The sequence below is a fragment of the Crassostrea angulata genome, chromosome 7 (genome assembly GCF_025612915.1).
Source record: "Crassostrea angulata isolate pt1a10 chromosome 7, ASM2561291v2, whole genome shotgun sequence".
Taxonomy (NCBI): Eukaryota; Metazoa; Mollusca; class Bivalvia; order Ostreida; family Ostreidae; genus Magallana; species Magallana angulata.
This window is the reverse complement of record NC_069117.1, coordinates 28,320,817-28,339,812: the sequence shown is the minus strand read 5'-3', so window position 1 is coordinate 28,339,812 and position 18,996 is coordinate 28,320,817. Positions and strand designations below refer to the sequence as shown.

The following is an 18,996-nucleotide window of genomic DNA, read 5'->3' as shown; positions in this document are numbered from 1 at the left end:
TAAAGATGAAATTTATTAAAGATATAGAAAGATAATATTTTTATGTCCCCGCCATAAAATGACCTGAATTACAATTAAGGTTCATCGTGGATGCCACACGCTTCCCCATTACTAGAGAATTCTCATAATGAATGACAGCATACACGTTACTTTGGAGGAGTTTACAAATTACAAGCTTTAGGTGAACATATTTTTTACCAATGACTATTCTGTCCTATGTAATGGTTTCATTAACAGGTACTCAGAGCCCATCGCAAATCGATGGCGCTACTGAACCAATGAACATGCTTATAATCATAATCGTAGTGATTTCCGCGGGATTAATTATTCCGGTACCGGTTGTCGTGGTCACTGCACGTTTCCTGAAAAAAAGGAAAACATCCCAACAATCTTCCAACAGAGAAGATAAGTTTCAAAACCCCATCTTCATGGGCCAACAAAATGAGGTACTTTCAGACACCAGTGTTGGAGAGTATGACCAGATTCCGGCAGACAAGGTAACTTTTGTTTATTGGATTACTTTTAGGAAGCAATTTGAAGGGATTTTTTTAGCAAGTTGTCATGTGTCCACATTTTAAATGGTAAAAAAGATTTTTTTTAAATAATATTATATAATTATATAATCATACAAAAATTCCTGTGCAAAGTGTAAATATCTGTGTTGGTTTTTTTTTAAAATGAATTTAAAGAATTAATAGTAACTTTGACGTTTACCTCTATCATCAATACAAGCAGAAATGTTCTTTGATTTACCCTGTATCTGACTATGCAATGAAAACACAACAATATTTCTTTTCAATCGTATTCAAAAACAGTTTTTACGATAACTTTCATTAAAACAGCTTAGAACTATGCAAATAATTGTTGTTTTAATTTCATTTTTAATACATTCTCAATTTTAATATTTATCTCCTCTCTTTTTCTGGGAATTGGAACATTTGTAAGATTTTTTCTTATTGACATAAAATAATTGACAAGGCATCTATGTGATTTTAAAAAGAATCCTTTCTTCAAATAAATGTGGGTTTTTTCCCTAAGTTTTTAAGGTATATTTATGAATAATGATTTCCGAAATATAATATAATATCATTATATATGGTTCACACATGATTGTTAGCTCATTTTTCGATTATTTGTTGGGTTTGATTGAAGCATTTATTAAAAATGACACCCAATAAAATAGTAATTGTTTATTTTCAATGATTTTCAAATGTCATTGTTTTAAGCATTTATTACACATTCAGGCCAAACTAGACCTAGCGTTTCCTTTTGTAAAAGACAAAACTTAGGAAATCATACTGTGAATTTGAGGGAAAAAAGTGAATGATATAAGTAATATTCATATTTTCTTCTCACAAGATGTTATCCGAATCCCAGATCCAGAGCTTAAAAAACAGAGTAGGAAGTGAAGGCGATTACGTAAGCAGAGAACACCATTCTAGAGAAGACCACACATACCAGGGTCTGAAAGAGGCTAAAGGGACAACGAACAATGCGTTCAGCGAGTATTACAACCAGATCGACGACTAAGGCAGCCCCCACGATACATTTAGCAATTACTACGTGAATCTTCTAACCTGATAATATAATCTTCACAATCTTCTTCTATTTCATACTGGCTGATCTTCCCGATTAAAAGTGTCCTTTAGACCAAATTCACATTCATCTATTTGCAGCAAATAAACTAATTTAGCACAAAGTTTTTTCTTAAAGGGGCATGGTCACGATTTTGGTAAAAAAAAGTTATTTGTCCGATTTAAATGATTACAATGCTTCAGTAAGGCATTTTTAACAGCCAACTGAAATTTGTGTATCATCCGTTGAGCTTTAAGCGAGTTACATAGCTTACAATTCTTTGCTATGTTAACAAAGCTTTTGTTTACATTTTGAATGTTGAAGTAAAAATTCCAGTTTTAGACCTGAAATGATTGTGTTAAACGTTAGGAATTGTTTATTTATGCTTAAAATGTAAAAGAAGATAGACAGATCAGATTGAAAAAGATTTTTACTGGTATATTGAACCTACGTAAACAAAAACAGGGCACGAGCCTTGTTTACATGACAGAGAATCGTGAGCCTTGCATCTAGCTCAAAACTCTACGCCTGACTTTCAAATTCCACATGATCATTAGAAATACATTTCTTAAGCATTGTAAATAATAAAAGAGTAAAATTGAATTTGACCAAAATCGTGACTATGCCCCTTTAATGCAAGTTTTTTTTTTCTCTTGGCATGGTGCTTTATAAAGTTCAGGATTAGCGCCTTCCTTGAATGCTACATGTTAATTATACTTAGTCTAACCATACATGTATGATACATTCATTGAATGGCGTCTATTACCCTCACACAAAGACAGCTTTATTGGGGACAATGATAATTTTTTTATATATATATACGGCAGAAGAATTTTTTTCTCCAGAAGTCGCTTGATAACTTGGAACAAAACAAAAAATATATACTCAGAGTTATATATTCTATTATACTTTATTGTAAAGACAACCATGAAACTTTAATATACCACCTCTCCGAAGGAGAATGGGGTATACTGTTTTACCCTTGTGTGTCTGTTTGTCTATCCGTAACAAAAAATTCTGTCTCATTTTACTCAGCAACAATTCATTGCAGATGCCTGAAATTTTAACACACTATTTGTATTAACATGCCATATCGTAGGATTTATTTTGGTACCAATCGGACGTCAACTTCCTGTTAAATGATGACTTTGTTTATTTTAACATAAATTTTCAAACAAATTTTCGTCAAAGATTTCTCAGCAACTATAAATTGCAGATGCTTTAAATATTAACGAACTGTTTGTTGAGGCATGCTATATCGTGGGATATATTTTGGTACCAATCGGACGTCGGATTCGTGTTAAATGTCGACTTGGTTTATTTTGCATATTCACATCAGAGCGGGGGTATTACTAGTGAGCATTGGCTCACATATACAGTGTACATTTATCTTGTTATATATTCATTATCTGGTCAAGTAAAAGGAATTTTTTTTTTCAAATCTTTTTTCATAATACAAAGGAACGTAAAATTAATGTTAAATATTTTCATTTAATGTCTGAGTGAAATGAGAAATAATTACTTTAATTTACAAGTTACATGTATTGCTAAATGATTTGAATTTGTGGTGTTTTTGTCAAGGAAATTATAAAAATACATCGGGAAAATCGAATAATTTGTTTTACCTAGAAAATTACAAGGTTTTATTAATCCTTTGGAAAAAAAATAACTGTCTGACTACATTCATTGGAACTCACGTTAGTATATAACAGATAAGCACAACATTTTAAATCATTCAATTATATTTCTGTATCCCTTTGAAGATTATTACATTGTAATATTCTCAGAATAACATAATTTTTTGTGAGATATTTAATTAGTCCTCTTTTCAGATTTTTAAGCAATGTATTTGTGTTGATGTCTATGTTGAATAATTTGATTGCATATATAGAAAGAGTAAACAAAATACAGACTTCTGGTATAACACCAACTACTTATATTAATTCTGTCTGATATCATTCTAATAAGTATCTCAGTCAGCGGTTGTTTTTTTAACCGTGTTTTCCAAAGGAAAAATGCAGTTATTAAAATGGTGAAAATTGCGGGTGGGCGGGCTAACGGTAGGCTGCCAAAAGTATAACTCCTTCTACAGTTTTTAAGATAGGAAGTTGTTCTTTTGCAGATCAGTTGAACATATATCAGAGGTGTGCATATTGCTAGGATATTGGTTTCTTATAATTAATGAAAAAATACCAGCTTTTGAACTTAGTCATTTTTTGGCAAAATATTGCATATGGGTACTCCATTTCTCTGAATAAATATGGTAGGTGGTGTTTATCAATTCAGGGTTGACATGGATTATGGATACAGTACACATAAACGAAAACCCGGTTTGCTGTCATATTGACAGCTTTTCACTTGTTTTATCATCACTCCCATGAGCAGCCATCTTCGCATGTTAACACGATTAACACGAAAGTAACAGATATTTTGTAGTTACATCCATTAAATACGACAGACAATAAAACACATAAATTTATTATCATTCCAAATCAAACACAATTTTCTAATTTATTTTTCATCAAATAGGGAACGCTTTTTTTCCTATCGAGTGATATATACATGAACGTAACTGATTAACACATTATGGAATGCTTGGTATCAAACATACAATATTTGCCTAGTCGAAATTCGCTTAATTAAAATTTATCGTTTATAACAGTCTACTACATGTAGCCGGTTAACTTTTCTTCTACATTTTCTGTAGAGCTATACGGGTTCTTAGAATCATTATGACTCAAGGAAGCTGTTTGCGGATGGAGGCCAATGCTATTGACAGAGATGTTCGATATCCTGTAGACAGCACGGAGACGCTGTGGAGTCTGATAATCAAGCACCGCTTTGAGCAGTAACAGGACCCGAAAGAACCTGTTTTGGTGCGACTTTTTATCTCTCTCGTCGTCATACGGTCGGGTGTAAACGGGTCTTCAATCACAAAATCATACAGTTGATATACTAAATAGGCGACTGTCTTTGTCTAACTGTTAAAGACTTCTAAATAAGATTAATAGGTCATGACATATAATTTCATGAATTAACTTAACGCGATCCGTAAAACAATTCAGTACATTTTTAACGATCATTTGAGTATGATACAGCCCGATTCAGTATATGATTGTTTGATACATTTAATGCATTTTATAAAGAAAATGAAAAGTTTCCCAAAACATGACTCACTGAAAGATTTATTGGATGTTAAAGGATTATGAAATAAGCATTAGACCGGTACTCTTCAAAATATTAAATTCCAGGCAATAAAATGTATCCCAATTAAATAATAATGATATTGATGATGATAAAGTTATTGCAATTAAATTCGTAAAAATCTAGGTAATTGTTTCATGGCAATTCTACTGAATTTATTTTTCAAAATGAAACTACATGTATTTACAAATACATAAATAACAGTTCGATGTAAGAACATTTTTGAGTTATATCGAATATAAATGTAAAATAAAGAAATGTTGTGGAGAAGAGAAGGAATGGCTTGTAACATTAAGCAGGATTTCAATACTTTACAAGAAATTGTGAAACAAAACAAAATACAGTTTTCAAATTTTCCCCAAACATGATGAAAAGGAAACGCTTTAATTACACAGCATTTCACAAAAAAGTTACGAATTTTAACACTTAAGTAGAGACTGACCCCACCTCTCATTTTAACAATTCACTTAATTTTGATGTTTAACGCTTAAAAAAGTGAGTATTTGTGTTTACCTCGATAATTATAACAAAAGACATTCCCCATACCTGCGGCACTTGCTCAAAGGAAAGGAATTCTCAAATATATTATTGAATAAAATGAAAATTTAATATCTATTAGTATAGTGCTGGCAAACGTGTTTTTTATTTGGTTAATGGTAAACAGAATCCGAAAAAATGTAACCGGAATTCCTCCGTGTTTCAACAAGCCTATATACATTAGTTTAAACTTTTTTCCATTGTGTGATAAAATATCAAATATTATGTCAATTTTAATTAATTTTATAGATATGTATCGTCTTTTAGCAAATTCTAACTATGACATTGAATTTTAGAAGACTCTAAAGGACTGCGAACGATAGCATTGTCTAACTAAAAGTCATTTTTTGAAAGTTGTCTAATTAAAGTTAATTTTTTTTGATAATGTAAACATTTAGGTATATTTTCATTAAATATAAATGATTTGGTCAAACAAAGCGAGTTAACTTTGTAATTTGGGTTAAATAGCTTTTTTCATAATAGAAAATAACGGAAAACGGAAATGATTTTTAAAACATCTTCCCCCCCCCCCCCCCCCGTGAAACAAAAATTCCTTTTGAGGGATTTTAATTATTGTTATTTTGCATATTTTTACCAAAGGGTTTGTTGTTTCACGGGGTGGGAACATATGTCTACAGACCGAAATACGTTCCAAAAAGAGAATTTTGCTTTGTAAATTTTCAAAAACTAATTAACAGATATGAATTAAAATGAAATTTGACTTTAATAATTATCGAAAATATGTTATTATTAAGTTTTTATGCACATATTGGCCGCTTAATCAAATTTTCCTCACTATAGAGACCGATTTCAATGAAAAAAAATTTAAGACCCCGCGTTAGCAAAACTTTTGTTTAAAAAATAAATAATTTTATTACAAATTTTGTTTTGATATAAATTGATTAGGGTTTGATTATACTTTTAAGTAGAAAACTTAGTTTTTGAATATCTGACAGAAATTCCGAAATATTTGGATGTAAAATGTAGGCGGGAAACGGGCGTTAGCGTTCGCAGTTCTTTGAAAGCTCCAGCCCAGGGTAAACAATATCCTAAATAAAAGAAAAACTTAACCTTTAATTTATAATGATAAAGGTTAAAATTGCTGCACACTAGAGCTCTACAGGTATTTGTTAGAAGTCACATACCTAACAACAATCTAACCAAACACATACATATGTAGTTTGCCTCCTTTATGCCCATAGAAAAATATTCATCAAATTTCATTTTCTGTTTGACCAATGAAGCTCTTAAAATTCTGACCCTTGGGTTTTTAATTCTATATGTAAGGTAGATGCTTGGAACAATGATCAACTTTAAAGGGGCAAAGTCACGGTTTCGGTCAAATTCTATTTTGCTGTTTTTATTATTTACAATGCTTTAAGAAAGCATTTTTAATGATTAAATGAAATTTGAGAGTCAGTTGTTACGTTATAAACAAGATACAAAGCTCACAATTCCTTGTCATGTAAACAAGGCTCGTGCCCTGTTTTTGTTTATTCTAAATTCTAAATTATGTATGAGATTAAAGAGAATTTTATAAATGCCTTATTCCCCTCCCACGGCAAAATTAGGCTGACACACACGATCCCCAATCTCATACTCCACTCTCTAAACACTCACTCACTCCCAACTCAACTCTCACGCTCCACTGTCTCCACACTTTCACAATACACTCTCTTCCCACACTCAACTATCTCTGCACTCACTCACTCCTAACTCCACTCTCTCCCCACTCTCACGCTCTACTCTCTCGCTCAACCCACTCGCTCCCGACTCTCTCCCCACTCTCATATTCCACTCTCTTGCTCCACTCTCTCCCGACTCTTACGCTCCACTCTTATCCACTCTCACGCTCGAATCTCTTTCCCCACTCCACTTTCCCTCCACTTACTCACTCCCAACTTCACTCTCTCCCCACTCTCACGCACCACTCTCTCGCTCAACCCATACGCTCTACTCTCTCCCGACTCTTATGCTCCACTCTATCCCCACTCTCACACTTCGCTTTCTCGCTCTGCCCCCCACTCCAGTTCCTCACCACTCCCTCCCCACTAATACACTCCCTCTCTCCAAACTCACATACTCCTGCTCTCCCAACTTTCACGTTCCACTCTCTCCCAACTTTCACCTACCACACTTTTTTTTATCCCCACACTTAACTCTCTCCCCACTCACTCACTCCATCCCCTACTCTTACATATGTACTAACCCCTTTCTTCCTACTCTCACGCTCCACTCTCTCCCCACTTTTATGCTCCAATCTCTCCCCACTCTCAAGCTCCACTCCCCGCCCCACTCACACTCCCTCACCACTCACACACTTCATCTCTCTCAATTCACATACTCTCTCTTTCCCAACTCACACACTACACTCTCTCCCAACTCATACAATCTCCAATCTCATACTCCACTCTCTACCCACTCACTCACTCCCAACTCAACTCTCACGCTCCAAACTCTCTCCACTTACAAACTCCACACTTTCACACTCCACTCTCTCCTCACTCTAACGCTCCATTCTCTCCCAACTCTTACGCTCCACTCTCCCGGTCAATCCACACAGTCCACTCTCTCGCTCAACCCACACGTTCCATCTCTCCCCACTCTCTCCTCCTCCAACATTCCACTCTCTCCTCAATCACTGCCAACTCTACTCTCTCACCATTCTCACACTCGACTCTATCCCCACTCTCTCCCTACTATCTCCCCACTCTCACACTCTATAATACATTCCACTCCCTCCCCACTCTCTTCCTTGTCACACACTGCCTCTTTTTCCACTCATATACTCCACTCTCAACCCACTCTTACACGCAATCCCCACTCACAAACTCCACTCCCTCCCCACTCACACACTCCTTTCTCTCCCCACTCACAGACTTCATCACTCCCCTCTTTTACTTACCACTCTCTCCCAACTCTCACGCTCCACTCTCTCCCAACTCACTCACTTTAAACTCCATTCTTTCCCAACTTTCACGCCCCACTATCTCCCCACTCTCTCGCTCAAACCACTTACTCCAACCCTCCCCAATATCACGCTCCACACTCTAGCTCAACAAACAAACTCCACTCTCTCCCCACTCACACACTCCACTCCCTCCCCACTCTCACACTCCCTCACTCCCAACACACACTCCACTCCCTCACACACTCCATTCCCTCCCCACTCTTTCCCCACTCACACACCCCCTCTCTCCATACTCACACACGCCACTCCTTCCACACTCTCTCCCCACTCACACGCTCCACTCCCTCCACACTCACACACTCCACTCTCTCCCCACTCACACACTCCACTCCACTCCCTCCCCACTCACACATTCCACTCCCCCACTCTCTCCCAACTCACACACTTCACTCCCTCCCGACTCTTACAGCCCACTCCCTCCCAACTCTCTTGCTACTCACAACCATCCATTCCCTCTCCACTCTCACACTCCCTCCCCACCCACTCACACACTCCCTCTCTCCCTACTCACACAACCACTACTTCCCCACTCTCACACTCCCCACTCACACACTCCATTCCCTAACACACTCCACTCCCTTCCCACTCACACACTCCCTCTCTCCCTACTCACACACGTCACTCCTTCCCCACTCACACACACCACTCCCTCCCGACTCTCTCCCCACTCACACACTCCACTCTCTCCCTACTCACACACGCCACTCCCTCCACATTCACACACTTCACTCCCTCACCACTCTCCCCACTCACACACGCCACTCCCTCCCCAATCACACACTCCACTCCTTCCCCACTCTCTCCCTACTCATACACTCCACTCCCTCCCCACTCTCTCCCTACTCACACACGCCACTCCTTCCCCACTCACACACACCACTCCCTCTCCACTCACACACTCCACTCCTTCCCCCCTCACACACACCACTCCCTCTCCACTCACACACTCCACTCCTTCCCCCCTCACACACACCACTCCCTCCCAACTCTCTCCCTTCTCACACGCTCCACTCCCTCCACACTCATACACTCCACTCCCTCCCGACTCTTTCCCCAACCACACACTCCACTCCCTCTCGACTCGCACACACAACTCCCTCCCGACTCTCTCCCTACTCACACACTCCACTCCCTCCCCACTCTCACACTCCCTCACTCCCCACACACACTCCACTCCCTCACACACTCCATTCCCTCCCCACTCTTTCCCCACCCACACACTCCACTCCCTCCCGACTCTCTCCCCACTCACACACTCCACTCCCTCCACACTCACACACTCCACTCCCTCCCGACTCTCTCCCCACTCCACTCCCTCCCAATTCTCTCCCCATTCACACACTCCACTCCCTCCCGACTCTCTCCCTACTCACACACGCCACTCCCTCCCCCTCACACACACCACTACCTCCCCACTCATACACGCTACTCCCTCCCCACACACACACACCACTCCCTCCCCACTCTCTCCCTACTTACACACGCTACTCCCTCCCGACTCTCTCCCTACTCACACACGCCACTCCCTCCCCACACACACACACCACTCCCTCCCCACTATCTCCCTACTCACACACGCCATTCCCTCCTGACTCTCTCCCTACTTTGACACTCCCTCACTCCCCACTCACACACTCCATTCCCTTAAACACTCCATTCCCCAATCACAATCTCCCTCTCTCCCTACTCACACACGCCACTCCTTCCCCACTCACACAAACCACTCCCTCAACACTCTTTCCCCACTCATACGCTCCACTCCCTGCACACTCACACACTCCACTCCCTCCCCACTCTCTCCCCACTCCCACAAGCCACTCCCTAACCACTCACACACTCCACTCCCTCCCCACTCTCTCCCTACTCACACACTCCACTCCCTCCCATCTCCCTCCCGACTCTCTCCCTACTCACAAACGCCATTCCTTCCCCACTCACACACGCCACTCCTTCCCCACTCACACACTCCACTCCCTCCACATTCACACACTCCATTCCCTCCCCACTCACACATTCCATTCCCTCCCCACTTTTATCCCCCCTCTCTCCCTACTCACACACTCCACTCCCTCCCGACTCTCTCCCTACTGACACACGCCACTCCCTCCCCACCCACACACACACCACTCTCTCCCCATTCACACACTCCACTCCCTCCCCACTCTCTCCCTACTAACACACGCCACTCCCTCCCCACCCACTCACACCACTCTCTCCCCACTCACACACGCCACTCCCTCCCCACTCTCTCCCTTCTCACACACTCAACTCCCTCTTCCGACTCTCTCCCTACTCACACTCCACTCCCTCCCCACTCACACATTCTACACCCTCCCCACTCACACACTCCACTCCCTGCTGAGTCTCTCCCCACTCACACACCCCACTCCCTGCTGAGTCTCTCCCTACTCACACACTCCACTCCCTCATGACTCTCTCCCTACTCACACACACCACTTCCTCCCCACTCATACACGCCACTCCCTCCCTCCCCACTCTCACACACCATTCCCTTTTCACTCCCTCCCCACTCACACACTCCACTCCCTCCCCACTCACACACTCCACTCACACACACCACTCCCTCCCTACTCACACACGCAGCTCCTCCCCACTCTCCCCACTCACACACACCACTCCCTCCCCACTCTTAAACTCCACTCCCTCTCCGCTCACACATTAGTGAATGAGAGGGGAGGGTGTGCAAAAGAATGAGTGAGAGTTCAATGACAGGGAGTGGAAGAAGCAGGGTGGAATGAATGAGTAGATGAGTTGGATTTCTCCAACACTCACCCCCCCCCCCCCACTTCCCTCACTCACTTCTTCTTTCAAAGATAACAAAAACCACATAACTTTATTAATATAACGTCAAACATGTAAATATGTAAGTCCATAAGTCCACAAAAACTTGTGTCATAAGATAAAGTAGAGTCTTTTACGCCAAGCACGAAATATTTCTCAGCTCTATTGTCAATCTTAATATATTTTCCAGAATTTAAACCCAAGACATCTCTTAATGAGTTCCTTTGAAGAGTTTCATGAATTAAATTCTTAAGGATGAATCCTTTGTACTGGTTTTTCTTGATGCTTCATCAAAGGTTTTAATGCCCGGTTCTCTTTCGTAGCTACAATTGTAATGAACATAAGCAATCAGATATGTACAATTCCTTTGTTAAGTACTAACTTATTGAGAAAATCAAATTTACTGATCTACTATTCAATATGACTCAAAGGAAAATCAGAGTAGAATTTATCCTTATCCTAGCTTTGCAATTTTTTTTTACATTGTGGAATTGAAAAATAAAATTTGTGTAAGGTAGGAACAATGTTAAGCTCCATGGTTTTACGTTTAAGTTTTCATTTACTGCTCGAAAAAGTTACGTTAGTTTTGGGAAATTTAACAGTTTTAATTTTAGAAATGTAAATGCCCAAAATTATAAGTGGTCAATAAAGTTATATACTAGTCATATAGTCATACACTCTTATTATTATTCTGTTTGTGTAGATTAATAAATCCAAATAATGCATAACTTTTTTGTTATTTCAAAACTGACGTGGTCACAAAAAGTCATAATCCCAAAAATAGGGGTGGGAGTTATTCTAATTGTATTATACTTGTTGAATACCAAGAAAGTTGCCATGAACATGCTTATATTAAGAAATTAAATTCTATTCTAAGTGTAGATTTTATCAATATTTTCGTAAATTGATGATATCGGTATGTAACAAAAAACCAATGATAAAAACTATTTTTTTAAGTAATTCCAGTGTTCTGTGATGTCACACTTTTTTGTAAAACTTTGAATTCTTTAAAAATTGTGCAAGGTAGTTTAATTTATTTTATGTGAATATAATCACATGGATGTAATTAGAATTATTGGTAGGTTCAAGATATTTTAGCACTTAATTTTATCCTAAATTTCCAAATTTTTATACATCTTATCTATGCAAAGGGGAAGTAACTCTTTTTCTGATTTTTCTCTCAGTTGTATGTTTAAATGCTATAGTTTTTCTTATTCCAACGATTAATTTTAAAATATTTTTGTAATTTTAGTTTTCTGATAAAGTTGACATTAAAATTAAACAAGAAAAACAAATTTCTGCCTACAAGATTTTACTTTTAACCAAAAAAAAATACAGTTTTCTGATGCTAAAATATGCTTTAGTTAATGTTTATCTGGCATCTTTAAAAGTGTGATGACATGTATATTTTTTCTAACAATTGATGACATTTAAGTCTATAAAGTTGAAATCAGTTCAGTTTTTCAACTTTCCTCAGAGAATTTTACGAGTATGGAATTACCTTAAAATTTATTTTTATTTTTAAAAATTACTGAATAAAATTTGCAAATAAATTCCATCTTAATGTTGATGTGTTAAAAATCATTGACAAATAATTTCACAATGCAACATCTTGTTTCCCCTTAGTGTAGTTTAGATGAATCAAAATTATTTAACTCGCCTCAGTCATGCATGAACCGCCTTAAATTTTGGTTTATTCTATGAGACTCTACATGAATCATCCATACACTATGATTCGTAAAAGAAATTACAACTCAGACATATAGCCTCAGTTTGAAAGTGGAGAGAGGAGAGACATACCTACCAAAACATCTTCACAAACCGAAAGAAAAAAATCCGTCAATCTTTAAGGTGCCTCACTACCCCTTGAAATAGTTTCTCAAATCAGCAGAAAATTACTTGATTATGACAGAAAGCATGACGGATAAGAAGTATATATATATCAAATAGGTGAAACAATTTGCAATTTTAGATAAAAATTGGATTTTCGAAAATTTCATTCAGTAAACATAAACAAAAGCCCCAGGTGGATTCAAACTCATGACCTGCGGTTCACAAGCCTAATACTTTAACCACTGAGCTATCATGACGATATACATCTGAATCGATTGATACAGTTTAACAAAACATTTAAATCGCCATCTTGTGACGTAGTGTCTTAAAAAGTATAAGTCTCGGTGTGGTGAAGTACCTTAAAATCCTTATTTGTAGCCTGGCATCTTAATGAAGATGAGGGAATAAGATGGCAAAAATGCCAATTTGTTTGATTGTGAAATACAAGTTCAAATTTATCTTTTTTATGTAAATCTTTTTGATGATATTATAGTACAAGTTTGCACAAGCACACTTTTTAATGAAATTCGGTTTGTATTTTTTTTTTACAAACTGAAAGAAAACAATAATTGCACCGATGTTTGGTGGCTTAGCACTCCTCAAACTAAAACATTTAGCCCTCTAACGTTACCTAAGGTCTGGTGCTCTAACCAATGAACCATTTCTTCCACAAAAAGTGCAATATTTCGATACTATATTTATGTGATTTTGGCCATGAATTTACAGACTTGTATTATTTTTCTAAAAGTCCAATTTTTGGGATACAAAATAATATTTTGAGTGTATAGTGTGTCATCACTCCAAGTTTTTGTTTATTGAATTTGGTTCGTTCTCCATTAAAACTTAATAAAACAAGGCAAAAATATGAGGCACTGACTCACTCTGTTAAATAAAGGGCATTGAAGTTCTAAAATTGACACCATTTGGTGGTTTTTAAACACATATACTACGTGTGGCTTAAATCAAAGTATTGAACATGCGTAAGGGGTCCACATCACGATTTTTAAAAGAATTATCAAATCATAATAATGTTTTGCAAAAAAGGTAAAAATAGTTGATCTATTGGGACTTGCACTGCACTTCTACATTCAAGGAACCCAGATGTTTTACTGAAAAATGAAGCCTAGTGTTCAAAAAAGGTTCAGACGAATTTACGCAAGAAAATGGTTTTCCTTTTTGTCAATTTTTCGGGTAAGAATAAATGAAGGACCTTTTGAGTTATTTAATTGTTCTTCACTAACACGCATGCATGTTCAAAATAATCGGTATTTGAAAAGGAGCCAGGGACAGTCTATACATGTATATAGAATGCATATTTATACATTTGTCATACGTTATGATATTCAATAATCAAACATACATGTACAAAAGACAACCATGCTGCAAGACTTTGACGTTGAACTGCTACTGTTTGTGCTGCTTCTGCTGCTGCTACTACTACTACTGCTGCTGCTGCTGCTGAAGATGATGATGATGATGATGATGATGAAGTTAGAAGTGGTGGTTGTCTTCCTTTATTCAACATTTTTCTTTGCTGTAACTACATGGTTCCCCTGGAAAAAAAAATAATGAAGAAATTTTTTTTCCCCAAATTTTTAAATATAGAAAATTTACATAGTGAAAAGCGTTCTTGTGTGTTTAATACCTCCTATGAAGGTACCAATCATTGTAAAAATAAATACTTTTAAACATAACTCGCGTCAGCTTCCACATGTACACCCATACCAGCATAAAACAGAAAAAAAACTATGTTACTGGTTACATCTAGCTCGTAAACAGGATTAACAAATAACTATACAACCCTAAGATATTAAAACCCTTTCACAGTTCAGATGAAAAAAAAATGCTTGAATTTCAGTACATACATTATTCTGAAACAGAATTTTAGCGGCAAATCTGTGTGGTGTTTACGTGACCAATTTAAAAAACACTTTCCCTAGATAGTATATTATATAGTGTGTGTTGATACAGAAACAGTTATTTTCTTCCACTTTGAGCAAAATGATTATTCATTCATATATATTCATTTGTTTATTTATTTAATTATCAATGGGTTTTTTTTAAGTAGGAAAGTGTAATGTTGAAAGAAGTGAGCGTTATAATTGCAATTTGTTATTGTAACAGAATTGGCGATAAATTTCATGTTATTATAGAATGGATAGCATCATGTAGATGTGAAGAAGGGCGGCAGGTACAATCTACAGGGAGTGATTTTTCTATTATTTTCTATTATTTTGTAAAATATGTACTAGTTTGTGTTCGAAAGTGTCAACATATTTATGAAACAACTTGTGCCGGTCAAATGACTCGCTCGAATAAACGAAAACGGAAAAATAAGACGGTCAACGTGAGTGGTGAGAGATCGCAAAAGGTTCACGTGAGTAATCCTCAAACCTCTGTCCCAAGTCTCCATGGTATGGAATCTATGATAAACAGCAGTATTAATAACAGTTTTATTGCACAACAAGCACAGCATTCTACGCCTAATACTGCAACGATGCAGCAAAACAGTGATGTTATGTGTAACTCTTTCGCCCCCTATGGGCCCCAAGGTCCCCAAAGTCAATTTGCTGGATTTCCATCGCCAATACCTGGCCAACAATAACAGCAACAGCCACAAAACATAGATATCATGCAAGCCACTAGGTCCATGTCAAGAAATATTGATCAAATGTCTGCTAAACTTAACAAACTTGATACCATTGAAAAAAGACTTACTGATCTGGAACGGAATTCCACGAACTAAAGAAATGAAGGTGAAGGTCGATGGAATAGAGAGCAGTATGTCATTCATCAATAAACAGTATGAAGACCAAAGGAAAGAAATCTCGGATATCACAAAAAATGTCTCAGATATTACGAATGCTAACAATACCATGATGAAGGAACTGAATTCTATGAGATCAGATTTTGAGAACCTAAGTGAACGACACCTTGACCTCCAGATGCGATCGATGAGGGACAACCTGATATTCGAAGGGATCCTGGAAACCCAAGAAGAAAATACAGAAGAAATCCTGAAGGAGTTTCTCAAGTCAGAGTTGAATATAACTGACGAATCTCAGTTCCACAGAGTTCACAGAATGGGAAGGAAAACCCAGGGCCGTCCCCGACCAATTGTAGCAAAGTTTGTACTACATACAGAAAGAGAAAAGGCCAGAAAGGCGGCATCTACCACACTCAGAGGGAAACCGTTTGGGATAAACGAACAATTCCCAAAGGAAATAAACGATAGAAGGAAACTACTATATCCCCAATACAAACAAGCCAAACGACAGGGAAAAAAGGCTGTAATGGTAGCTGACAGACTTTACGTAAACGGTATGCAAGTTTTCGCACACCCAACCCAGATCCCGCACCAACCTGACTCGGAACGCGAACAACATCCCGCGTGGCGCAACGCCGCACACTCAGAACCCCGTATATCGACAACGCAACGCTATGTGTAGGACAACCAAAGAGAGCGATCGAACAATGTAAACAATGCCAGTGACTGTTATAGTAACTCTCTCACATCTCCGGAGGCTTGGGGTAAAATGCTGACGATGGACCCGCCACTTTGGAGGGTCCAGAGTGGAGGGGGTGGAGCTTGGTGTGTCAATCTTAATTAGGAGTCCGTTTGATCTGTCATTCCAATTATGTTATCAGAAACAGAATGGGGCACAACACTGTTTTATTTATATGACTTTTAAACACAGGCACATAAAACTCCCCTCCCGTAATTGACGATGACGAATGGTGGCACTTTCATTTAGGTGCTGGGTTTTTATACAAATACATATATTAATTGCTTTATTTGTTCATCAGTTCTACACAAGATATACTTTGTAAAAAATATTACAGCTGCATTATTGCTGAAATGGAAAAAACGTTTAAAATTCATAACAGTTTATGAATGTTTTTCTACAAAATGAAAGTCAAGTAAAAATAATTAATTTATTGTTATGTTACATTTCCTTAAATTGTCCCGATGTCCTGATGATAATTGTGCTGAAATTTCTGAATGCACTATGACATGGCGAGACATTTCAAACAATGGACATTGTCTCCGACAACAATCTGCATTCAGATGGTAATACGTATTTTGCAAGGAAGTAGAAACTCTTGGTGTCTTAGAATTTGGGCTCAGATACTTCCGGTAATCATACCGTTTGAGTACAAGATCATTAAGCGGTTTTCTTAATTTGTCTGTAAATAATTGTCCACAACCATAGCATTTTTTTAGGTCACCTGAGTCACTCAGGTGACCTATTGCAATTGGTCTTCGTCCGTCGTCGTGCGTTGTGCGTCGTGCGTCTGTGCGTCGTGCGTCGTGCGTTAACAATTTTACATTTTTGACTTCTTCTTGAAAACTACCAGGCCAATCGTTACCGTTTTTGGTGTAAAGCATCTCTATGGTAAAAAGAATCTAAATTGTGAAATTCATGGCTCTACCACCCCTGAGGTGCCACGGGCGGGGCCAAATATGCAAAAAAAGCCAAATTTTCAAAAATCTTCTTCTCTACTCCCACGCATGTGAGGAAAAAACTAAATGCATGGTTATGTTGTCCATGAAGCCCTCTACCAAAATTGTGAAATTTATGGCCCCTGGGTCCGGGGTTCTGGCTCTAGGGTGGGGCCAATGTGGCCATATAGTAAAAATGTATTTAATCTTAGAAAATCTTCTTCTCTACTACCATATACATTTGTCAAAAACTAAATGCATGATTATGATGTCCATGAAGCCCTTAACCTAAATTGTGAAATTCATGACCCCTGGGTCAGGGGTTCAGGCTCTAGGGTTGGGCCAATATGGCCATATAGTAAAAATGTATCAAATCTTAGAAAATCTTCTTCTCTATTATCATATATATTTGTCAACAACTAAATGCATGATTATGATGTCCATGAAGCCCTCAACCTAAATTGTGAAGTTCATGACCCCTTGGTCAGGGGTTCAGGCTCTAGGGTGGGGCCAATATGGCCATATAGTAAAAATGTATTAAATCTTAGAAAATCTTCTTATCTACCCCCATATATATTTGTTAAAAACTAAATGCATGATTATGATGTCCATGAAGCCCTCTACCAAAATTGTGAAATTCATGACCCCTGGGTCAGGGGTTCAGGCTCTAGGGTGAGGCCAATATGGCCAAATAGTAAAAATGTATTAAATCTTAGAAAATCTTCCTCTCTACTCCCATATATATTTGTTAAAAATTAAATGCATTGTTATGATGTCCATGAGGTCCTCTACCAAAATTGTGAAATTCATGACCCCTGGGTCAGGGGTTCAGGCTCTAGGGTGGGGCCAATATGGCCATATAGTAAAAAAAATTTAAATCTTAAAAAATCTTCTTCTCTACTCCCACACATGTGAGCAAAAAACTGAATACATGGTTATGATGTCCATGAGGGCCTCTACTAAAATTGTGAAATTCATGACCCCTTTGTTAGGTGTTCAGGCTCTAGGGTTGGGCCAATATGGTCATATAGTAAAAATGTTTTAAATCTTAAAAAATCTTCTCTACTCCTACACATGTGGGCAAAAAAATGAATACATGGTTATGATATCCACAATCTCCTTGACCTAAATTGTGAAATTCATGGCCCCTGAGTCGGGGGTTCAAAACATGAAAGGGGGGGTGGGGGGGGGTGCAATATGGCAATATAGTGTTAATGCATATAATGTTTAAACATTTTCTTCTCTATTCTCACACATCTGTATAAAAAAACTGACTAATAATTATGTTTACCAGGAAGTCCTCTACTGAAATTTTAATTTTCATGTCCCCTCAAGGATGGGTTTTGACTCTAGGGCAGGGCCAAAATGGATGTATAGATGTTAATGCATATAACGTTAAAAAATTATTTTCTTTACTCCCACACATCTGAAAGGAAAACTGAATTCATGATTTTGTTGACCAGATCTTTTAGTTTTTCACCAAAATAATAGGTTTCACAGTTCTTTTTGAAACGTGGTCGTCATTACAAATTTATAATTTTTCTATGAAAAATGAAACCTAATTAATTAGATGCATATGTGAGACTCCATGACAAGTTTGTGTATGGGATATATGCTACTCAAGTGACCG

At 38.0% G+C, this 18,996-nt stretch overlaps 1 protein-coding gene across 4 annotated transcripts in view; it reads left to right on the top strand.

Annotated features, from left to right (window-relative positions):
• Window positions 1–3,497, top strand: part of LOC128155183 (mucin-5AC-like) — a 148,572-nt gene extending 145,075 nt beyond the window's left edge. For all 4 annotated transcript variants that reach the window (XM_052816780.1, XM_052816782.1, XM_052816779.1 and 1 more), the window contains exons 18-19: window positions 238–497; window positions 1,360–3,497. In XM_052816780.1, coding sequence (XP_052672740.1) covers window positions 238–497; window positions 1,360–1,530 — 431 coding nt within the window. In that variant the 3' untranslated portion in view covers window positions 1,531–3,497. The remainder of the gene's footprint in view (window positions 1–237; window positions 498–1,359) is intronic.
• Window positions 3,498–18,996: the final 15,499 nt, after the last annotated feature.